Source organism: Streptopelia decaocto (assembly GCF_964273445.1).
Source record: "Streptopelia decaocto genome assembly, chromosome: 1".
NCBI classification, from domain to species: Eukaryota; Metazoa; Chordata; class Aves; order Columbiformes; family Columbidae; genus Streptopelia; species Streptopelia decaocto.
The window spans coordinates 74589909-74615699 of NC_138663.1; the positions used below are offsets into that span (position 1 = coordinate 74589909).

Sequence of the window (25791 nt, forward strand, 5' to 3'; positions counted from 1 at the left end):
TTTTTAAGGACAGCTAAATTACTCTCCTGAAGTTAGTCCCTCCGTGTAATAGTTATCTTAGGAAAGGAATCCATAGAATCATAGAACAGTTTGGGTTGGAAGGGACCTTCAAAGGTGATCTAGTCCAACCCCGTGCAATAAGCAGGGACATCTTCAACTAGATCAGGTTGCTCAGGGCTCCGTCCAGCCTGGCCTGGAATGTCTCCAGGGATGGGCATCTACCACCTCTCTGAGCAACCTGGGCCAGTGTTTCACCACCCTCAGTGTAAAAAATTTCTTCCTTATGTCTAGAATCCAGCAAGTATGAAAAAGAAATTATGAAAACTCAGTTTGTTGGAGTGTATAGGTGGCTCTGTACTGCATGTGCACGTCCATTTTACGCGGAGGTCTTCTGCTCATAGCTGGTTGGTAGAAGTGGGAATATTACATTAGCTAAGTTCAGCCTCCAACTGCTTCTCTTTAAAGATTACTGAAGTAGTGAGATTGATTCACATTTACAACAAAGCTGTTCATGTAAAGAGGACTGAAAATGGATTTATTTTGTGTACTCATTGCACAAATTTCAAGGTCTCTAAAAATTGTTAATGGATTGTAAAGGGCTATCAATATGGATAAGCATCAGGCCCATATATTTTCCTTGCCCCACCCCTGCTCTAATCTACCCTCCCCCATTATTTTTTTATTTTATGTTTATGAGGATCTGAAAATAGTCTAATTCTTTTCTATCTGGTTTGGGCCTATCTTTACCAGCTGGTAAATAGGAAATGTTCACTGTAGGAAGCCAATACTCTGCAGAGTGTAAACAGATGGAATCAATATAAAGTGACAAGTTAGACTGTGCTACTGAGAATACAGAGCCAAAACTAAGAGCATAACAGTCACGATACTTATTTTGTTCCAATTCATTTGGTACTGAATAGCACTTCATATATGCACAGCTGTGTCCTTCCGTTTTTTACTTTCTTTCTTCTGGTTTGATGAGGACAATTTCAAAGAAAAACTTTAATTAAAGATTTTACACAAAATGGCCCGAAGTAGAATATAGGGAAAATGAGCACTGATGTGTTTATAGCAAGAGAAGAATATTTTTCAGGCATTTATTTTCTTTATTCCTTTCTTCCTTTTTTTTAACAAAACAAACAAAATCTGATGTGTGTATCTCTCTGTGTGTAATATGCTAGATTGATAGATTTTTGCAGATTGAAATCTTCCATTTGGCGATAAGGTATAGAACCATAACCCTAAAAGCTTCCTCATCTCCCCCTTTCTTCCCCTGGTGCCTGTTACAGCAGGGTACCTTGGAGGGCAGGAAATCTAAGTGTACATCTCTGCATGGGTGTGCTGGCTGAAGGGGACTGTCAGACAAACAGACTGCTGTCAGACTGTCCTGAGACAGTCTGGAAGCAAAGTGACCAAGGGTCTTCCTTCTCCTGCCCTGGCCAGCTTTCTCACGTGCTTCTCCTTCACCCTCAAGAAGGGTGTTCTGGAGACCGTGGATCTGATACACAGTCCCTTTGGGGATGGTTAGCGGGGTGGGAAGCTTCCAAGCTGTCCTGTGTTCTGGATTTGCCTTGAAAGCACATCTGAGCTCCAGTCCTTTTGCCAGAGAGAGTGCCAGGTGTTATAGGATGGGTTTTGCTTTACTAATTTATGCATTTTTGACACATTTTCACAAAAATGGAAGAAGGCAGCATGTTTTACCACTCTGTCCCCAACTTGTTCTTAGCAGCATATTTCTTAATGTTGCCATTAAAAATTTGCTATTTTTGTTTTCTTGGCAAATAATAACCCCAGATTTCCCATATGTTGTTTATTAGGGTGACTGTACGGCTCTAATGAGGGGCAGCAACCACAAGTTTGAACACAGATTTTGCTTCTGATCCTCGTGTCAAGGGCAAGCAGCTTTTGTTTCCCACAGAAGAAACACCAGGGCTGTCCCGGTCTCCTCCATGCATATCCCCCTAGATAGGTAAGCCATCGTAGTGCATCTGTGCGGAACTTCTCTGTTCCCCATCCAGCCAGCTGCCTTCTCTGCAAAGCACAATTCTTCTCCTAGCTATAGTGCTAGGGGCCTGTTTGGCTCAAGGATTCCCTAAAACCTCTTTCAGACACATTCGACATCAGAAAGAAGATATATGTTACTGTAGACAGAATTCAGGAGTTTGGAGTAATTTGAATGCATAAAAGCCCCTTTCCAGATCTCCTTCCCACCCTTGCCAAATACCCTGAGCCACTAAACAAGTTCCATAAAGGCTGAGAGAAGCAACAACTGACATAAGTGGCATCTTACAAGCCCAGATCCATGAAACACACAGTTGCTGAGGAAAATGCCTTGATATATGATGATTTGCAATACTTCAGTGGGTAACAAAATGAACTTAGATTTGTGGCAGGAAATCATTTCACACTAAGCCTGTGTAAGGGAGAGTCTGGTAGTTCCTCTTGTTGCAATGCCTGTAGGGGATGTTTTCAATGGATATCCTTTGTTCTTCTGAAGTATAAGAAAATATTTAAAGCATTTATTACCTTTCTTCTTCCCAAGGGATGCCCAAGTGCTGCACATGCATAAATGCTGCTGAGATGCAGTCACTGCTGGGGTGGGGAGCAACAGCCAGCTGGCATGTGTCAGTGACAACAGAGCGCGGTGTGCCAGACACGATGGCAAGGCCCTGTGCTTGCTAAAAGTGCTGTGATATCACTAATGCTCTGGAGAACAAACAGGAACATTGCTTCTCATGTCTCTGGTGAAAGATTCTGATAGCATAAACTGGTTGGTATGTAGCTTATCTAACCTGTAAGGACAAATGATCGTATCAAGCTGGCAGAAAAACGTACCGCTGCTGCCAGGCACCACAGTATCCAGCCCTGTGCTTCACTCAGTAAATAATACATTTCAGTTAAATCTGCTTACAGGGAGAAATGAATCAAGATTGTTGCATTTCTTTCTCCGTGAGAAGCTTGGAGTTGTGGTGGAAATGTTTTGCCAGTCATAGCAAGAAAGAGAAATCCTAGCCTACCCTGGTGAGGTCTAATCCTTTCTTTGAATTTGAATTTCCTTTGTTGTTTTATATCTATCACTATAGGAAAATACTCTTTTTTAAATAAATGAAAACTGTTTTTCTTCCTTCATGTCTTTAGCTAGATAAAAAGCTTTGCCCTCTTCCACCCTTTTTCACCAGGCAGATTTGCCAAGGAGCAGTCGTCTGCCTGATTCATAGCTACTTACTTTGGGCAACCTTTGCTTGCATCAGTGGATGGTTATAGCTACAAATAGACCTATTTGCTCTGAATAATGCTCTGTAGTGAGAGTATGGGTCTTGGAATAGTGACTCCTTTGGTTAAAACAAACAAAATATGAAATATTTGCTGCACTGGAGTACCAGCTTCATTGTGATCAGCGTTTCCTCCAGAGACTTACCTCCTCCTTACTCTCGGTAGCACTGCAGAGCATATGCAACTGAGCTGGACTGAATTCTGTCTCAGGCAGCCGCATTTGAATGAGTGAGTAAGGACCAGTGGCAGAATCTTTATTATTGCTGCTATTATGTGAGCCAGAAGGAACACAGCCTGACTTTCAATTCCCCAGTTGCATTTGCAGAAATAGCAGTTAAAAAGAGTGATATTTTTAAACAAGGCTTTATTCTTGTAAGCTGAACAATTCAACACAGAACAGAGTAAGCATAGAAGCTTTCAATACTGCTTTTACTGTCAGTTTTCAGTTTTTAAGTGTACTTTAAGGTCCAGGTTGCCGAGGCTTTTAAAGGACTTGGAGAAGACAGTTGCTATTGCTAGAATGTCAATATGTTTTGTCAGTTTGTCCAATGTATACATTTTCTTTGAACCCTAAATCTTCTAGATTTTTGTGATTTTTGAAGTGAAGTGAAAAAAGAATGCTTCTGTATATGTAGAACAAATAACTTGCTGTCATTCTGAAGTTCACTGAGACTTATGAAATATATACCTGCCTTGATCTTTGATATTTGGTTTCCAGCAAATCTTTAAGTTTCAGTCATTGAAGGAAGATGATCCTCTGCCTACTGTTTAAAATATATTAATTTATCTGAAATTCATTGCTTTGCCTAAAAGAGTTTTGTAGTAGTGCCACTTGAAGAGGAAATTGCCTTAGACAGTGAGTAAATGCAAAATATTCATTTCTCACAAAGTGTTACTGTAATATTTCCTACTGTGCCAAGGAAGGTTGTCCTGTATTATGAAAATAGGTATAAAATGGCATTTTGTACTATATGTTAGCAAAGCTTTCCAGTGCTTGCATTTGTGTCAGTATTGGTTTCTTGTTCATTGAAATCACCTGTAATTTGTAGGTTGCAAAGAATGTGAAAAACATTATCAGGTGCTGCAGACTTTTTGGATACAGCTGTGCAGGATGGATATAGAGGCACAAACTGAGGCGAGTTCTTGAGATCACCTTGTTCTGTGGTGAAGGACTCAGAATTTGAAAAGTAAGTAAACAGCCACGATTTTTTTTGTGAGAGTAATAGTAACAATAAATGATGAGGCCTTTGTGATCTTCTGAATGACAGTGGCTGGGGGCTGCTTGCAGCAGGCTAATTTGCCAGTTTATCTTCGGTATGCAAGTTGCAGCCTTCAGCTTTTCTCTGACTAAATGGATGCAATAGTATGCAAGGATAAATATGTTGGTAATTCATTCTGAAGGGATGAGTCCTTCATCAGAATTCAACCCAATCAGCTTTATTTTCAAAATGGAGGTTTAGATACTACAAGCATAATGTAGGCATCTCGTTGCCTGCAGTTTCAGAATGACATTGGCTGTGGACATTCTTGGCCTCAAACCCAGGACAGGGTTGAGGAGTGTGCATGGAGCTTCTGGCACCCGCTTCACTCCGAAAGCTGAGAAACTTGGAGGCTCTTCCAGAGGAAGAAGTAGTGAAGAGAAGAAAAGATTTCCTTACTCGGCTTATAAGAAGTGTTAGGACAGCCTGTTTCTTGACCCCTCCAGTTTCTTTGGCTGATGTAGGATATACGTAACATTTCTTTGAAATACTGTTCAGCAGAACCAATGTATCAAGGGGATAAAATACATGTGCAGGACATACCTGTAGGAGCCAGGACCCTCTCTGTTTAACCAGCTGATTTGAAATTGCTGTCTTCTCAATGAGAAAGTGGCTCCACACTCCTGCTGAGACCAGTGAGCAGAGAAAGCTGAGAGCAATTGACTCTCACTGGAAAAAAGATCCTGACAACCAGGTGAGTCATGAAATCTTGCCTTTGAAAAAGGCAACAGGCCTCATCAACTCTGTTTCATGATTTTGCTGAATTCCTGCAAATGGTTGGAATATGACTATTTTTTTTGCCCACGGGCTAGAGGAATGCTGTTATTTGTAATAAAATAGTACTATGGCACATCTCTGCATCCTGTGCAGCTTGAGGTGGTTAACATGGAAATGTTGTATCATGGATGCTATAATCTGCTTCCTCTCCCCTCAGCATGGTTTTCATGTGAATTCATATAGTGAAATGAAAGCTCAGAGGCCACCTGCAAGTAGGGTGAAGCCAGAAAGCAAGGAGCAGCTTGATTCAGTGACACAGTCATCTAGGCCTGGCAGTTGTTTCACCAGGAACCTCAGAAGAAGCACTCAAGCTTTTAGGGCTGTAGTTTGCACAGCTACATAAGGCAATAATACTTGCTGACTTCAGAGGTATGATGTGAACCTTGACTAATGTTTGTTTACCATTTGGAAGCAAGATTGCTCTTCAATGATAGTGCAGTGGCTAAGTATTTATATAGAGAGCCAATATGTGCTTCAGATATGGTGGATCCAGTGCGCCTACTGGTTTGTACAGGCAGGAGCTGTAGCAGATTGTGATCTCTCAGAGCAGGACTTGGGCATGTAGCAGGGACAAAGGGAAGTAGCGGGAGCTGTGGCTGCAGGGGGGATTGCAGGAAGAAGGACGGCTTAAGCGTGGTCAGGTAGGAGAGCACATGTGCAAAGAGCATGTGAAATACTTGCTTAGCATCTTTGCTGGTGGGTTCTGTGAAACTGTGCTTCTAAGGTACTACGCTAGAAATGTTAGATCAAGTGATGACCATGCCTGTGAATTGATGCCAATTACATGCAGGGACATCAGCTACAAACTGCCTTACACAAACTGGAATCTGATATTACATGCTGTGTTTCCAAAGCATGTTTAGCGTCCTATAATTTCAAATTACTTTCTGTGGATTTTGGAGTCCATGAAATCCATCAGGAAATACCACTGGAGATACTGTTTGCTGGACAGGAACGTAAAACAAAACGAAGCAAATTAGGATGGTACCTTATTGCTTGAGGATTTTTGTTTGGATTTTTTTTTTTTTTTTTCCCACTGTGAACAACTTCCAAAATAATCTTTGTCAGTTCATATTGCCTGGCTTACACTATTTCATTCTGTGTATTTTTTCTGGTTGGGATACTTTCCAGAATTAGATATCAACAAAACCAATTAAATAATTTGGTACAGGCAATTATGGAACATAAGCAATACTACTCTAAAGCAGGCAATCAAAAAAAACAAAATGATGCTTTATTTGACAATAAACCTTGTGTTTGGTACTGCAATTTGAAAGGTAATAAATCTGTAAAAATGTTACTACATTTCATAAGTACTGAATAACAAAAAAGAGCACAAATTTTCATTTTGGGGGTTTAAAGCTCTAAAATGACGAAGTTTCATCAGAAAAACTTCTGGAGCTTGACAAATAAATATAATGGTACCGTGTTACCTCTCTATGAAACAACAGAATATCAGAAATAATGGAGAGGTAAAATGTAATATTTATTTTCTTGTTGATGGAATATCACACAAATGACTCTTGAAGAAGCCTATTAAATTTGAGAGTGTTTAAATATACCCAAATTATACCTTAATTTCTTATTATAGATGAACCTTAAAGCAACTGAAAGTGTATTCTCCTCTCAAAGTACAAATTGCAAGATAATTAATGTTAACAACATGTTTAGGGAAGGAGAACGATGGCCTAGTCAAAGGAATAAAATGCTTTTCTTTTGAAAGCATGGTTAAAACCGTGGGCTAAATTCACTTCTGTGCTGACAATTTTGCACTCATCTGGTTAAATCTCAAGGACAGCATAAAACAGATGAGTGTACTCTTCTCCTCTGCCTGCACATTTATTAATGTGCAAAAATGATACATCCTGTAATCATCATGCCCTAAAACAACATTGTCCAGGTGACTTACATCATTTTGACTGGGTTTGTTTTATCTGTATCATAGGTGTTTGGGGAGGCACAAGCAATCCAAGAAATTTGAATCTAAATGTCCTCCACTATTTCAAGCGTATATATGTCTTCCTCTAAATTCCTGATAAATTGGGCAAGCACAATACTTTTTCTTGTATATTAGGGACCTTATTGAGTCACTTGACTGTTCCAAGAATCTGTACTGCTGATAGTAGCTAAGAAACTGGAAAAATCCAAAGCAAACAGCAAAAACTCTAACCAAAACGGGTCTCCCACAGAACATTTCAATTTACCAAATCACCATCCATGAAATTCCTTTTCAAAAGTCAGTAAGTCCCAGGCTTCTTACATGTCAAAGGCAGGTATGCAGGCTGGTGAAGTAAATGCTAAAGGCCTTTTTAGAGTGTTTAGATGTATCTATTCCCACTCAGCTACCCTCCTTGGGCAAAAGATTGGAGTGTCATAGTCCAAACCCAGCAGCCTGAAATGTTGGTTTCATCAGAAAGAAATGTTGTTCTATTTTTGAGTTTCCTGGTGAAGTTTCTCTATATCTAAAGAACCTCTGCTTCAAAGCTGTGGGTCCAGGGATGTTCTAGGGCACTGGATGCTCAGCTAGCTGCTGGGTCATGTTACTTTGATATAATTGTCTGTAACATTTTTCTGGAGAGTGTATCTTTCATAGCGTGGACCTGTGACTGTGATTTTTAGAGAAAATGCATCTTATTTGATAGGGCCTGGGGCACTGCTGTCTTTCAGGTTTTCTAGTTTTGAACTAGATATAATGTAATATAATGTAATGTAATATAATCCACTTAAACTGCTTCTTTCTACGTTGATCTGGAAGAAAATAAAAGTAATATCGTTCTTTGGATCAAGTTCTGCTGCCACTTTTCTTCCTGCTGTCCCTTCACAGTGTGGTCTCCTGAATTGATTTCTGCTTTTGGACTCTGCAGCTGTTTCTGATTCAAGCCAGAGCCTGCTGAATATTTGCCCTGGATTTATTAACAAATACTTTTTGCCATAATCCTGTTACGGTTGTTCTGGGACACAATGTTGAGTCTCTCAATTAACTTTAATGGACTTTGGGCCAGTCCTGTGATTATTAAGAGCACTTTTTCTGTCAAGATCCTGACATAAGGCACTGCCCATACATATCTTTTGGACTGGGGACACTTACTGTGTAGTCAGGGGAAACTATTCATTTTCAGAAATGTGTTTTGGATCCACAAACTCTACCAGAGAGCCCTGTGTGCACTCATAGCATTTCTTTCAGATAGGCCAGCCCAGCTCCAGGGAGGCAGAGTAATTATATTAGCTCACCAAAAGGATATTAAAAATTTTCTGATAAAAACCCGCAGAATCTAAGAGTTTTGAAAACCAGCCTCTGCTAGAAAGAAGTAAACTTTTTTTGGATGGACCTCCCATCTAAAGATTTGCTTGATTATGTGAAAAATATAAATCTCCTAGATGAGATCCCAGGACTTCAGCTTTTAGGGTTTCATGTTTGGGCAGTCTTGATCCTAATGGTCAGGACAGTTACGCCGGTTTCATATCAGGGCTACATTCTCCAGTTTTGTGGGGTAAACCACCCATGAAATATATATACCTTTTTTCTTAATATCCCAATTAGATCCTGAATTCCTTGCAGCCAGGCAATACAAGACTTCATTATTAGATAAAAGACTGAAAACATAGAAACAAAACTTGTCCGACCTATTCCTATATGCGCTAACTGGATTTAATTTAAAAATCAGAGAAAGAAAAGGGATATGGCAGCAATTTTTAAATATAGAACTTGAAAGCTTTTTCTTAAAAGTCACATGCTCAAGACGAAGCTGTCCCTAGGCACCTTTAATGTACTCATGTGGCAGTTATGTAGCAAATAACTCAAGGTTATTTTCTTTGGCAGCAATTTTAGAGCAAATCTTTGTGTAAAGAATGATTTCTTTTCCTTGAACAATGGGCTGGATTCATAAAAAGTATAATGGGTACATTTGTTTGTTTTTCAATTTTAACAATTAGGAGATATTTGTACTTGTGTAAAAATAGAAAGTAGGAAAATAATGAATAGTTGTGCTTATAATTAGCATATTTTGATACTTAGGAAACCAGAAGCCATTTCTATGCTTATTAAATGTGCATTGTCAGCTTCAATGTTTTGAAAATTACTAACTAAAAAAATAATTTCAGATGAAGTGTTGCTTAAGGAATATATGCTGAAATTAAAAGTAAATGTAGACTTTAAAATGTATAGAACAATACTTAGCTTTCTTGTGCTTAGAATCACAGATTAGTTTGGGTTGGAAGGGATTTTAAGAGGCCATCTAGTCCAACCCCCTGCAATGAGCAGGGGCATCTTCAACTAGATCAAGTTGCTCAGAGCCCTGTCCAGCCTGACCTGGAATGTCTCCAGGGATGGGGCATCTACCACCTCTCTGGGCAACCTGGGCCAGTGTTTTACCACCCTCATTATAAAAGATTTCTTCCTTATATCAAGTTTGAATCTACTGTCTTTTACTTTGAAACCATTACGCCTTGTCCTGTTTTTACAAGCCCTGTTAAAGTGTCTGTGCCCATCTTTCTTATAAGATCCATAAGAACTTACAAGCATGTTTGCGTAATAGTCTTATTGGCACTGAGATATGTGTTAGCCTTCTAATTTTTAAGCAAAACTTGTGCAAAGATCTCTCATTGTGGATCTGGGTAGTCCAGCTGTATTCATGGCACTGATTAAAGAATATTATGGCTGCACAGGACTAGATGCTTCATCCTATCAAAGCCAAAACTAGCAGTAAAGTTAAAGTAGTTGGCATGCACATGCTCTGAAAGACTGTATGTTTGCAAGAACAGGGCTTTAGAGAGGGTCTGATCCAGTGCCCTTTGAATGTAATGAACGTATTTTCATTATTTTCAGCTAGTTTCTATGCAATCCTTCCATCTTGGGTGTAGAGAGGAAACAGTGATCAAATTCAAGCAGGTATAGACCATAAGCAGGTATGGGAATCTTTTTCAGATGATGACCTATTAATTGGTTTAGGTTTTATAAATAAGGAAATGGAGAAGTCATAGAAATAAATAGGGAAATCATTTAATGAGAGGAAGGACAAGACAAGCCCATGACTAACTTAAGATACCTGAGGCTTGTTGCCCTTTCCAGTGAGTGCAAAGATATTAGCATAGAATCATAAAATAATTTCAGTTGGAAGAGGCCCTCAAGATTGAGTCCAACCGTAACCTAACTCTAGCAATAAACCATGTTATTAAGAGCCTCATCTAAACGCCTTTTAAACACCTCCAGGAATGGTGACTCCACCACTTCCCTGGGCAGCCTTTTCCAGTGCCTGACAACCCTTTCTGTGAAGAATTTTTTCCTAATATCCAATCTGAACCTCCCCTGGTGCAACTTGGGGCAGTTTCCTCTCATCCTGTTGCTTGTTACTTGAGAGAAAAAACCGAGACCCACCACATCCAGAGAGCAAGCAGATGAGGACCATAATTTAGGATTTCTGAATCATCCTGTGTGTAGTATTTGTTTTCCTCCTTCCCTCTATAGAAGATAATAAAAAAAGCTGCTGTCAGCGTTTAAAGCCAGTCTTTGGGAATACATTCCTTTGTCAATAAATTTATGAAAACAAACTAATCATTGTGATGATTAGGACCAATAATTTGGGTTTTTTAAAGCATATTAACATAGATCAATCAAGAATCATGCTACATAATTTGTGTTCTTTTCATATGCCCAGAAGAGGGCAAGAGCAAGACTCCTATTGATTTCTATCATGAAAAGAGGCTCTGGCCCAATTTTAATGGCTGCTGCAAAGACCGACGCAGTCTCCATTCGTTACAAGTCCAGACAGCCACATCCTTACAGAAGGGGCAGGATACTAATGGTGTGCCAGGCATGACAGTGGTCCTTGTCCATTCATGGGGATCCTGCATAAGAAGCTGGAGTATTAAGAACAGAGGGCAAAAGTGTGATTTTTGAACCACTGATTAGTTCTGTATTTCTATTTGTTTATTAAATGGGATTGACTTTCCAGCCTTGTTATATGCAGATCCGTAATAAGCTATCTTGTTCAAAACAGCAGAAATTGCCCAAGAGTAGCAGTAGAAAGTTCCTAGGGGAAGGAATGCAACTGTTTTCATGCAACAGAAAGCAGAGTACCCCATGGGTTGCTGAAAACTGTCACTAATGTAAGATAATGACTGAAGAGTGTTCCTGTTCCGTTGTAAGGCTGTGGTAATTTGTGTACGTCTCTGTTTTCTGTTTTAGGTTGGGGTTTTTTTTTGGTAGATCAAAAACTGAGCTGTAAACAAGGGAGAATTTCAGATGCTTCTAAAATATGTCAAAGTATTATTCCTGATGTGAGATTTACTATTAACCTGATCTTTCTCATGGCGTTTTTGTAAAATAAAACTGTCAATCCTCAAATAATCTAGTTGTAAAATTTTTTTGAAGTATTCCTTTTATTTTGAATGTATGCATGAAAAGCTTGTTCAAGGTGGAATCAAATCTACCGATTTTGTCATAGACATATCACATTCTACCACACTTAACATATGTCAGAGTACTGTCTGTATATTCATTCTGTATTTCCATATATACAACTCACAGCTAACATAATCTTAATCCCTTTAAAATTTTATTGAAAATAAATTCACAGATAATCCTTGCCCTCTAGTAAGACACAAAGAGAAGGCTCAAGGCAAAATATGATGGGGGAATTGCTGGGGAAGAGAAGTCCGCTATGAATTATGCATATACCCATGGCTTATATGCATCAAAAACAGGTGTGTGGTTTGTTGTGATAGTCAGGATAGCCCCATGGGTTAGGCAGGATTATAATTCAATTGTTACAAATGGGAAACTGAGGCAAGAGACAAGTCAATGCCTTCCCAAGTTTATAAAGTATATTTAATATTGTGATCAGGAATTCCTGTCTTTCAGAACCCCACAAATGTGATGGAATTATAATGAGTTTAGCCACTAATCATACCTTCACACTGTGCCATACAACCCAAAGAGTAGAGACAAAGATAGGGTATGTTACAGTGCAGCTCCCTTTTCTTGTCCTAAATGGAATTTACCAAATGGCTAACCTGGTTCTCTTTATCACCTAAATGGTCCCATAAATTGCAAGTGGAATTTCTCCTCCTCACTCCCCATGTTGATGCAAGTAGTGGTATTTGTCTGTTTTCATAAGATCTTGGCTCTCCGAAAGGATTAACGTCCCAAAGGTGTCTAGAAAAAGTACTGACTAGAAATCAGGCTTTTATTTTCAGATATTGTCAAAGTCAAAACCAAAACACAGCCTTATTCCCAGGATGCTGGAAAGCTGTGTGTGTGGGGGGGAAAAAAAAGCTACAGTCGTGATTCAAGGGATGTTGTGAATGCTTTAGAGCTTCATGTTAACACCTAAACTGTTTAGCCTTTGAAAAGGGAGCTTAAGAGGTCACTACATCTTATGGTGTAGTATCTTCACTAGATAGACAAATTCAAATGAAAAAATAAAGCAATCAGTTCTTCGGCTATTAATCCTTGGAACAAATTTGTCAGAACTAATGAGATGCATTTTTGTCAGACATGCTTTAATCAAACAGAAGTTGTGATGTGTTTAGAGATTAATTATGGGGCTAAATGCAAAAGAAGTTGAGAGAAACTTAGTTGCTTGTGATACACAAAGTATTCTAATAGTACCATTTTAGCTTTAGACTTTATGGATCCTCTTTATGCAATGGAATTTTAATTTTCATTTTAAAAACTACATCTTTCTAGGTTCCATCATTAGGAAGATGAAACATAAGCATGAGTCACAGCAGTATTTTCTGAAGGGGACTGGAAATAAATCCCACAGTAACATGATAAACTGATCCTGGATTCTGTAAAAAACTATAATTCTGAAAGGTGAAAACTGCTCGTTTTTTTCAAATATTTCATAGAATTATAGGATGTCCTGAGTTGGAAGGGACTCACAAGGATCATTGAGTCCAGCTCCTGCCCCTGCACAGGACAACCCCACAGTTCACACCATGTGTTTGAGGGTGTTGTCCGGTCTCTTCTTGAACACTGTCAGGCTTGGGGCCGTGACACCTCCCTGGGGAGCCTGTTCCAGTGCTCCAACACCTTCTGGGTGAAGAACCTTTTCCTAACGTCCAACCTAAACCTCCCCTGGCACATCTTCCTGCCATTCCCTTGGGTTCTGTCACTGGTCACCAGAGAGAAGAGCTCAGCGCCTGCCCCTCCTCCTCCCCTTGTGAGGAAGCTGAAGCCGCCATGAGGTCTCCCCTCAGTCTCCTCTTCTCCAGGCTGAACAAACCCAGTGACTTCAGCCACTTCTCATATGGTTTCCCCTCTAAACCGTTCGCCAACTTTGTAGCCTTCTTTGGACACTCTCTAGTAGCTTTATATGCTTTTTATCCTATGGCACCCAGAACTTCCAGCTCCTCTTGCTCGTTCCTCATGCTGCGCACATTTGTGCAGAAACACTTCAAGTGTGGTTCATTGTGCTGATTACCTCATGGAGCAGTATACAATCTGAGGATGGCAAGTGTATACAGTATTAACAACTTCAGGGCCAATAAGGAGAAATACCTAGAAAATAAACATTTCCAATCAAAGAGTAATTTCCAAGCTGTAGAAGTTAATACCATCTGGAAATGAGTTCTAATTGCAAAGTGAGGTTCCCATTTAATCCAAATTAAGCTGCTGCAAATTTTCTAGCCTGATATAAAATCCATACAAATTGCTTCAGAGTTTAGGTATGACTTAATCATAAGTTACACTGGAATTTGTTTAAGAATATCATAATATTCTGATAGTATTAGAAGAGAAATATCCTTGTGCAGATACATTAAAATTCATGTTCATGTAGATGGCCAAGAAAATGGCACTGTATGTAGGATTTGAATGATATTATACAGACAACTTGTATACTATAGACAACCTCCGGCAGAGGAAAGAGACCAGAAAAAAGTGTAGTAGGAAGGTATAAAAAAATAATTCACAGCTTAGTTGTATTTCACAATCTTTTACATATTACGTTTATAAAGATTTCATAAATTTCCTACTTCTGCAGTTCACTACAAGTATGATCTAGAATAGCTGTGTCCTCTAAAAAACTGCTATTTTCTCCAGGCTTTGGAACTGTTACTGTGTTAAAGACTCTAATGTGATGGGCTATAACCATTTCTGAAGAATTTTGGCATGAACATAGACAGTTAAAGAAAAAGCACAGATAATAAAGTTCCAGGTATGTGCTCAGAAAAGGAATGGAAACTTGGGTGCTTTTCCTCTTTCCAGTTAAAACAATAGAAGTAGTTCTGTTGACCTTGATGGATTTGGTTTGCAATTTTGTAGGACATTGATAGCCTCTGGTTCTTACCAGATACAACTAGGACAGGGAGGAAAAGAAGACAGATTTCCTTTGGCTTGGAAAATTCCACCAACTGTGTGTGAAAACTGTCTTTAAAATCAAAATGTAACACATTACATGGACCAAAATTTAAAATCACCATTACAAGCTCATAAACCCCAGATAAAACATTTGTTACTGCAACCTGGAATCTTGCAGCACTTGGGAACCTCAGTTTTCACCCTGTATTCAATCATACTGATCTTCACAGGTGGTCTTTGTGAAAAATAACTTACACTCTAAGGAAACAAACAGTGAACTTGGACAGGTTGGGGAGGTCCAGGTGACAGTAAGACTTTTTTTGTCAGCATGACAAGAGTAGTTTCAAGAACAGCAGAAACCTAATTTATTGGAGTGTTGGGAATGCCTTTGTAGACCTTAACCGAAAGAAAGGTGTTTAAGAAGGATTGATGGTCAGTAACTAAGTCAATCTGTGAATATGTATGGGCAGGTTCTCTGAAATATGAGGGTCAGCATAAGAGTAGATACAAAATGTATTTGTTTGAAATTGCAAGAACAGGACAATCCAAGGTCGCACAAGGGTCTTCTCTGAGTGAAAGGTGATTGGTATGGAGGATGTGAGCCATGGAGATCCTTAAAATGAGGGCATTAGCCTATATTTGTTGTTTATGGAAGAGTCATTGATAAGATCAGGACACGGTTGTTTTCCTCAAAGGCAGAAAAAGTGTTTCAGTAATCCAGTTGCTGGATGAATGGAGGCAGTGAAGAGATTTAGCCCTGTACATGGATGAAAAAGCTTGTGTTTGAGAGGTTACACAGCAAAAATTTGCCAGATTTACCCATAATGTGAATGTAACTATGAGTTTAAGAAGGTGCTCAAGATAGTGAGAAAGGCCCTTTCAGTACATATTAAAATAATGTCAATCTCTTTGTATACCTTGAAGTTTAATTTAGTGTATTTAACAGGGTATTTCTCTATCACATTTGTACATGTATGATATTTTGGCAGTAGGATTTTTCATGAGTGTGAGGTTAAATGCTAACTATTTTAAAATTTATTTTTGTTTAAAAAGAAGCATTTAAACTTATCTATGCCGAAGAAAGCCAGTAAATATTACTTGTACTTTGCAGGCTAAACAGCATTAGCTTCAAACATTGTTTCTTTCATTTGTACTACTTGAAATTTAGCACTTCATTTAGAGAACTATAGAAGAATGAAAAAAAAAATCTGTCCTGCTCCAGAAAAGAGAAGCCAGAAGTCCAGAGTGTGAATTATTATTATCCTCTTCCTGACAAGAAGTCTTCCTTTGAGTGGCAGGAATTACATTAGAACCAATTTTGAAAGATGGCCCAGTGTTCAAAGGCCCTGAATACCAACAGTTCACATTGACTTCAGAAGCTGAACACTTTTGAAATTATGAAGTCACGATATCTAGTATTTTAATAATACTTTTTCTTCACACCATTTTACATGGCCATGGTGTGACTATATAGAGGCTTGTAAGTTTGTGCAATACTATCAAAGATTGGTTTGAAACCATTAATAGAAGTAAATATAAAGATTTTTTCCAGAAATAAAGATTTTTTTTCCATGTGGGATACTGAAATTGTGGAGGAATAATCTTATCAGTTAAGGCACCTGGACCTTGCATTGTGAATGATCAACCCTCATAATTAACCCATTTAGTTAACGGGGCATGGGACACAACCTTCCCACTCATTCCACCATAGGGTGCCTCAGACATTCAGAGACCTTGCCTATGGGTTGTTCCTGCAGCCCTACTGTACTGACAGTGTCTTGAATTCACCTCTTGCCCTCTGATTCTCAGTTTCATCTCTTTCACTCACCCACGTGGAGAAATGAAGCCTTGTCCATGTGAAGTAGTTACATAAAAAAAATACTGATCAAGTCGAAACATAGATTCAAAAATCATCCAGATAAACGAGTGGTAACCTCTCTGGTGCGCTTTTGAGGTGCAAAAATGAGTGACATTTGTTCAATAATTATTAGTACCCAACCAGAACTAAATTGAAATGGGGCAGTTCTAAATGGAATTGAGCATTCACACAAACAATTTTCAAAATTTTAAGTCACAAGAAACACAGCTTTATTTAAACATGAGGGAAAATCTGTTTTTAGCAGGCAACTGAACAGGCAGAGGGAACAGTGGAGAGCGTGTCCTAAGCACAGAGCTGTCACACTTGAGTATTCTTTTCCATACAGAACAGCATTTTTGTTTCCTAAGTATCCCCACTGGAATAACCTTTGAAAGAGTTTGCTGCACATACTCTTTGTGCACCAGGTTCTCAAAATACCTGTGTCTTGGCCATCACAGTGGTTGCTGCTGAGCTCTGAATCAAATATAACACATCCACAGCAGAATCGTTACCCCAAGGAGTGTATGTGCCAACAGCACATTAAATAGAGCGGTATACAACAGATCACCATCACAAAATGAGCTGGGTTTTTTTTTTTGATGGGGCATCACTGAGGAGAGCTGTTTGATTCATAGTAACTGCAAGCTCTTCCAAGGACTGTGGGACAGTGAGATGGGAGTATGTGAAGGGAATGGGAAAGAAAAGAGCCTTTTGAAAGTCAACAGGCATGTTTATTATGAAAGGTCTGTAAGGACATTGTCTTCCATTTCCTGAAAATACAGGGTGTTTCAAAAAGATGGACCAAATTTCAAATATAAGTATTTTCAAATTGGGTCCATCTTTTTGAAACACCTTGTATATTTTTGGTAGTGAATCATTTTGGAAACATACTGACAAGGAAAGAGTTTCCTTCTAGTGGTGCCTTCTGATATTAAATGTAATAAAATTACCTTTTAAGATTGTAAGTTATGTGAATTACATTTTAAACAACAAATGCACAGATTAGTTAGCATAATTTTGAACTGCTGATCAAGTTTGAAATACAAGAAAATATAATGAGGTTGTATTTCAGGTTTGGTTTGTTCTGGTCTGTAGATAAAGATTGATCCAGTTAACAAAAACAGCCTTTAAGGGTTTTAGATGGCTTTATTTCTTTGATAAAGCTGTGGACTTTGCCAAATTAGTTTTCTTAACAGCACTAATCTGCCAGAAAGTAAAAGAGAAGGAACAGAAACAGAAAAAACCTTTTCTACAGCCTTTACCAGCAAAAATTTTTCTACAGCATTCACCAGCTGAGTGAGCTAATACAGAGTGCAGTCTGGAGAGCCCTGAGAAGGCATTTGAGAAAAGGTGAGGGAGTGCCATTGATACCTTGGGATATTTTGACAAGTGGAGAAGCTGAGACAGGCACCACACAAAAATTGCCAAGCATTGAGGACAGTTAATTATATTAACGTCTTTTATGAACTAATTCCATGCACAGGGTTTCTTGTTTGCTTTTAAAGTCGGATAGCAAAAGCAGCAGTTTTGTTTTATTTTGTGTGTTCAATTCTTGCTTATTAGATTCACACCATTAAAAACATATGTATTGGAACTCCAGATTCCTTAGGTTAAAATGAAATGAGAGTGCATCAAAGCTTGATGGCTAAGGTGTTTCATAATGTGAATTGCTAGATCACTCTGTCAGATCAAAATAAGTAATGATTTACACTGAGTGATGACTAGTTATCCTTGTCTGACAATGGTTTTCTGACCTGCATGAAATAAATCATTAGTGGATAGGTGTTACTGCAGAAACACACTTTTTCTAATATGTGGTGGCAAGCTTTGAATAGAGACTGGAGGTGGAATGGACGTGGCAATACAGCTCTCCTTGTACCCTTAAATGTGACCTTAATTGAAGAGGGCTGGGGAGTGTGATGATGGAACATAACTGTGTTCCACCTGCTTTATTGGGAAGGTGAAAAGAAACAAAATTTCCCAACACTCACTCTTGTGCCTTTCTGTCATGAAAATCCTGACTCTCTAAGAAAGAGAAGCCCATACTGTGCATTGAGACTGCATATTCTGCTACAAACTCGATTACACAGACCTGTTACTGTGCTTTCTCAGCCTTGAAAAGACAGGAGAGGAGGGACAAACAAGGCTACAGGGACATTCAACATCTTGACTCTTTTTCATCTTGTGTGTCTTTGATATGGAGGTCAAGGCCTGGATTGGAAACACAGTACATCTCACCTTACAAGCCTTCCCAGTCCTTGATGTTTATTTTGGGCTTTCTAAAGTCTCTCTATACATTATCTTTACACTGGGATTTCAGCAGTTTTGAATGAACAATAATCAGCTTAGAAGCAGATGGGGTACTTGTCAAAAAATGGTGGGGGGAGAAAAGCCTCAGGGATGCTTGCAGTATTCAACAACCCAGTGTGAGCTAACATTTTAGAAAAACAAACCAGTCTTACTATTGTTTCATGAGCCTTATCAAAATCTGCAGTAAGTCAACTTCCAGGCATTTTACAGGTCCCATAAGCAAAAACATACCCACATAGCTCCTTTGCAACAGCCCATGAATTAAAAAAAATAACCAAAGAAATGTGTAATATGTTTACACAACAGCTATGATAACTACTCCATGTCTTCTAACGTTTTCCAGTGTCCATTGTGCTAACAACCCATTTTAATAAAGGGAACTTTGATACTAGGTTATGCAGTGGATGGTTTTAAAGTTACCTTAAGACAGATGTTATCAAGCAGGCTGATCCAGCAAGTACTTTTAGCTCTGAATTTTGAGACAGAGTTATTATTTGAGAAACTTGTCTGACCTGTCATTTGAGAGTGTGTGACTGGGAATACTGTTTTGTAGTGAGCTTATTAATTAAACATCTGACGGTCAGAGCATGCCAGGGTAACCTATTTGATCTGTTCACAGAGAAAAACATTTGAAAAAGTCTTGTAAAAAATGCATCATTGTCTTAAAAGCTTCATGAACTTGATTTTTCTGAACAAAACACTATAAATCATATTCATTACAGCTGTGTTCATCCTATCAGGACATTGAAAAAGCCTTCAGAGCAATTGATGTCAGTTGGAGTAGATTTGTACCTTTGGATTACCTGAAGTCAGTCATAAATGGCTTTATATTTCTTTTGCCAAATGAAACTTTTCAAGAGTTAATGAATAGGTAAGAATCATATTATTTTCTTAGGGGACATTTTTATCACTGCCACCTTATAACTTTGTTATTGCTTTTTGCGACTACCATCATTAATTCATCTTACTTGTGCCTGTGTTACAGTATGTAAAAGCTGATACAGCTGGGTATAAAACCAAGTTTTTTGCAGTATATAGGTTTGATGAAGTAGAAGCTTTAAGTTGCTGCTTTCTTCTATTTGCTCACAAATTTGGATTTAATTTCCTAAAGGGAGCATTACTCTCCTGCATTCAAATGACTAGTGATGTAGGATGGTGCGAATTTGCTGGAAGAGCAGCTTCATGACCATGAGCACCATATTTGTATGGTGACAGTGTGACTCTACAAGACTCTCCTTTAAAAATATGCTGGTGTGGCAAGGAAAAGAAAGGGAGAAGAAGTGAAACTAAAGTGAAGGAATGAACGAATGCTGAGAGCTTTCACTCTGCACTGCTCATTATCACTGGAAAAGATAACTAAAGGGACACTTCTGTGCTGCACAGTTGTCGTGGTTTAACTCGAGCTAGCAATACAACCATGATAGCTGCTCAAAGGGAAGGGAGAGACTTGGATTGAGATAAACACAATTTAATAAAATAACAAAATGCTAATACACTACTGGTAAATATATATATATAAAATAGAAATAAAAGGTACTCGAGGCAATTCCTCATGAACACGCTGAGCAGCCGGTCCCAGGAAATGGCACCCGGTCCCGACAGCTGATCCCAAAGAGAGAAGAAAGAGGAAAAAGAGGCAGAAAGGTTCAGAGGCCTCTGCAAAATGGTAAAAGCCGAACCAGACATCCTGACCAAAACTCCCCTGGCTGTGCCCTAGAGCGAGAGCGAGCAGAAGGGAGAAGAGCAGAAGGCCCATCTCTCCTTATATCTGAAGCATGATGCTTATGGGATGGAACACTCTCATTGATCAGTCTGGATGTCAGTCAAGCTCTGCCCCATCCATGCCCCCCTTCTCAATGCCTCACACCTGTAGGCAGAGTCCTCAGAGTGTCCTTGGCTCTCAGACCACAGCAATTAAAAACATTAACTCTGTGCTGGGGTGTTATCTCTTGTTCTCAAACTAAGTCCAAATAATGAGCGTTCTAGCCATGGAAAAACAAGGTTTTTAACTGCATGAAGAAAATTAACTCATTTTCAGTCAAACCAGCACAACAGTGAAGGAATTTCATACCTGGAAATTTGAATTTAAGCTGAAATGAGGCAAAAAAATTTTGAACTTAGGTTTTTACGTTGTCAATATTTTTATTAATACTGCTGTGAAGCTTGAGAAATCATGCCAACTACTGGGTTCAAGTTAATGTACTATTTTACATTAACAAGGCATCTTTGCAGTTTTACGACCAAAATTCAAGTCATCTTGTGGGCAGTATAGGGTATAGAAGATAAATGGATAGAAAACATTTTCCAGCCCGGCCTCAATGATCTCAGCAGACAGAGTTTAGGCCACAGGACAATTTCCAAACTACAACTTCCTGGACAGGATCATTTCAGCTTATGCTGACTAACTTACTAAATTCATATTTCCTTTTAGAAGCCAAAACATCACAGCAATGGATGTTTTTGTGGCTTTTGGTTAAATCTAGACCAGGATCTCTCATGATTAATCTTTTGTACTCAGAAACCAAAAACTGTGAGAAGAAAACTGCCAGAATATACTTTATACTTGTTGGCAACAGTGCCAAGGGCATATGGCCAGTCAAAGAGAAAGGAAGAACAACTTAACTCTTACACAGCATTTTTACTCCAAAATGTTGCTTAAGCTTACACCAACAGGACAAGGCACCTGTCGGGGATCGAGACCCCGGCATGGGTTCTGGCCTGCAGCGACGGAGGAAGAAATGCAGCCGACCCAATGTGGGTGATAAGCATACTTCGATTTATTGATGCAGAGCACAGACTTTTATAGCAATGCTGAGCACAGACCTTTATAGCAGTTCTATTTATAGCAATTTTATTTATAGCAGACCTTTATAGCAATTATATTTATAGCAATTCTATTTATAGCAATTCTATTTATGGCAATTCTATTAATTATGCCTACTCGTCAGACACCGATTTGATAGCATACATAATGAGCCCATCCCCTTCTGTGGTTTCTCTGGTATGTGACTCCCTCATTATCTCGGAGCTGCCTCCTGAACTTTGTTTACTGAAGCTCTCTTTTGACCGAGAGTGACCCAGGCCTCTCTCGGTCAGTACCTTCCCACTTACCCTTGCTCAGCTCATGCTAACTGAGGCCTACTCATGCTAACTAGAAGAGATCCTCTTCGTAGAGAGGGTCTCTGGAGCCATGCCCTTTCTCTCTTAGCCATTCTCCAACAGACACCTAAATCATACAATGTGAAAGAGGTCAGTTACCAAATCATGCATTACTGCGTAAAGATTCCACAATTTATAGTTTATCAGTTTTAAATTCTTGGAAGAATAGGATCATCCATGTAAATAATCAGTTGAGCGGGGTTTTTTTGTTGGTTTTTTTTTCTCTTTATATGCGCTAGTTAGCTGTAAAGAGCTCAGTGCAGATATACGTTTTACAGCAGCAGATGCTGTATGAGAGTGTCATCTGCAGCAACCATATTGCTTTGTGCATTCAGCAGATAAATTTGGTTTGCTTCTAGTCATTCGCAATGTGATACAACAATGATCAACTATTACTTTGTCAAAAAATTACTATTATAGTTTTGGTTGATTTTTTTTCAATTCATGTCACTTGCTAGTTTAAATCTCAAAGCAGATCTTGCTCTTAAGAGTAGTTTCATAATGGAAAGCTTTCTGCAATGTATTCTTCCAGTGGAGTATTCTCTAGGATTTGAAAAATATAGTGACATTTTAATGATGCTGTAAACAGAAATGTTCGAGCCTGTGTATGCTGTATCTCTTAGGAAATATTTCTCAGATAATGTAATTCAAAAGATCCACCAGGTGAATGGAGCAACAGCAAAAGTTCCTCATAGTAATCTAATTCTAATAATGAAGTAACTTCATTGTAGCTGATAATAAATGTAATAATAATTGATGGGCAAGGGACCTGATTTCAGTATTTTTAAGATCCTGTTTAAATAATGACATGAGATGTGCCAAGGAGCTGTTTATAAGAAATAATACATGACAGCATTTTATGGTTGTTTGAGGTATTTACATCTCATGGGCTCCTGATATAAAATTCAGGGCCCATTGAAGCTGATGCAATTTTTCCTTAGACTTCAGCTAGGATTTCATCCCTGACTGGTTTAGGACCAGATTACCCATGCACTTATCTCTCAGTACATGTCCCCACTGTGGCAAGATCAAATACATCAGAGACAGACTATTGAGGTGAACTTCATCCAAAGGACTCCTCGAGTCCTGAGTTCTCTGAATTCTATCATTTCTACTCTTGAAAATTCTTTCACTTGGGAGTAAAATATTGTGAACTTGAGGTTATATAAAGAGTTGCATAGACTGAAAAATATTTTGGTTATGTTTTGGAGTTTCACTGTGGATTGTGCCCCTTTACAGGCTGAGGGGTGTGAGTGAAGGATACTTTTGCTGATGGCTGGGAGCAAATCATACATGACCAGTATGAAGGTTTTGCCAACAGAGGGACTAACTTTTAGGACTTTGTTTTCTGGTGGCTGCCAGGATTTCTAATTGGTGACTTTTATTTGTGATATAAGGTAAATCATTGTGCTCAGTTGGTCAAGTCTTTGGTGAACATAATATCAGTTTAAAACACAAGGGCATTTTTCAGCAGCAGAGGTAATTTTAAACTCATGCGCTATTTCTTTAATATTTGTATAGAAGTATCAGATGCTAAGGCATTGACGATTAAAAATTTCTCAATTAATAGTATTCTGTATTGGATCATTACAAGGTGATACATCATGTGTTTTTATCAGGTATCCATATTGCTACAGCTCTAATCAGTCAGTTCTTTTGCAAGTATACTCTTTTGTACTTGGACTTAACACAAGCATACTTCCAAAAAGCCATGTAGAATTCATTTTTATTACTTTAATAAGTTAGCTTGCCTACTATAGCAGATAAAATGCTAGATTACTACTCAAAAAATATGATCAGATTTTCTGGCCCTACAGTCTATGCCACAGTTATTCTGCCTATGGCACCTAAATATTTTACTTTTTGCCCTTCTGGCACAGCTTGAAATTTGAGGGCCAGAATTATGAATATAAAGAGGAATTTTTTTGAAATTAAAAAAACCCTAAAACCTAAAATCCTCTCTCAGTTTTTATTCTCACTGACTTAGTTTTGTCTAAATATCAATTTCTTCAAACTGTTCCTCGAAACTTAATGCTGAGGAGCTCCTCCTCCCCGACTGTGAGGACCTGATTCATCCCTTCCCATGATTAAACCTGCAAGAGAAAAGTGCTGTGCTGGCCGGCCACAGGCAGAACTGGAAGAGCTCCACCATCCATTACCCATCTGCAGAATGGAAGAAAACCACTGCACCTTGTGGACTGATCAATGGCACCTAAATAACAGTTGGTAATGTCGGACATTCACACATCCACATTAGTGTTTCTTCCCAAGTTCCCTTCAGCTTCCAGGATTTTGGCAATTGTCACTGCTGAAGCCTGAGAGGCAATTGCAGGGCTTCTGAGAAAGGAGGCTTGAAGTGGAGAGGTCTGTTGCTCTGATTGACGCAGCTTTGGCTGGTTGCTCATTTTCAGTGCAGAATTGCTCTCTGGAGTGCGATTTGAGTGATTTAGTAGGCCATAGACATTTGAGTGTGAAGGGATCTCAGTTGGGGGCTCAAAATAACAGTTGTTATCTTGGCCTTATTGTAAAGATCATCTGTTATTTCGTACTGTTTGTTTCATATTCATTTATCCAAGACAATAATCAGATAGGAAATATCTCTCTTTCCCACAGCTTTTTTTAATAACCCATGCCTCAATAGCATTGTTGGCAAAGCCCGTCCCTGCAGGGTATGAAATGGCTCCCCTGGTAAAATTTGAATGCTGGCACTGCCTCTGTCTTCATTTACCTTCAGACTTTGGTGCCTGGCCCTTCCCAGCAACTTTTCTGGGCTCCGATGCAATGGTGCTCCCTGTGCGGTCAGAGATGCTGAGCCCTTGAGTCACTGAGCCATGGTGCGTGCCTGCTGTTCGCAGGCAGAACCACCGTGAAAAGTCAGGTTCCCTCCCATTAGATGCCCCGTGCTGTCAGGTTACAGTCAGCCAAAGCCTGAATGCTGCGATTCTTGTAACTTTGGGGTTTTAGCTTTTTTGGCTGAGCTTGAGAAACTGCCTCATTGTCCAAAAACTGGAGGGTTTTTTGTAAAAGATCCAGGAAGTCTTGCATACCTCTGATGGCATTTGGTAATTTTTTAGCTTTGTCCTGTGCATCCCCGATTAACAAACACTCTAAACACCATCTGCCACCATTCTAAGGAGCATTAGGAGTTTTTAAAGCCTTTCTGAGATGACTAGAGTAGCGAGTCAGCATGTTTCTGATAATATGTGAGGGATGTAATTGCCCACAAAGTACCACCTGAAATAGGAGTTCATTTAGCCGGGCTCATTGGAGCTTTCTGCAGTACCATTGAAACTGAATAAGGGATATGCCAATGGTTTGGGGGGGGTCATGGTGTCAGGGCCTTATTGATTTTAAAGTAATTATTCATGGGATATGATACTAGTTAACTTCCCGCAATTTTTAACATAGTTTAGCATTTCCAGTGCTTTCAAAGTTTTCAAATTTGGATACAATTTACATCATGACATTTTAAAAACCCCAACATACTACTCCCCTTAGCTAGTTTCTCTACTGTTATGTGTAAATAATGAGAAGAGATGCATTAAATACTATCTCATTCTAGACATGTGTAATGTGAACATCTATGCCTGAACTGCTCCTCCTAGACTCCATTTTATAGTCACTGGAGAGAAACAACAGGCAGGATTCATGTAAGCAGTTTTAGATGTCTACTTTAGGATGAGATGAATCCTGTCCTGCAAGTGCCTGTTTCTCCCCAATGACTATAAAGGCAACTTAGAGTGACTCGCTCAGGTACAGGCACACACATTTAGTTAGATGAATTCTCACTTGGGGTCTAGTTCTTCCACTGTTAGACATTTGGAACTGAGAAAATAACTTGGCTCAGTTTA

General features: G+C 39.0%; 1 protein-coding gene across 1 annotated transcript in view; it reads left to right on the forward strand.

The window, feature by feature from the left end:
• Positions 1-25791, forward strand: part of EFCAB6 (EF-hand calcium binding domain 6) — a gene marked incomplete at both ends in the record, with an annotated part of 104172 nt that overhangs the window by 6950 nt on the left and 71431 nt on the right. Inside the window, 1 exon segment of the mRNA XM_082075704.1 lies at positions 19504-19652. Coding sequence (XP_081931830.1) covers positions 19504-19652 — 149 coding nt within the window.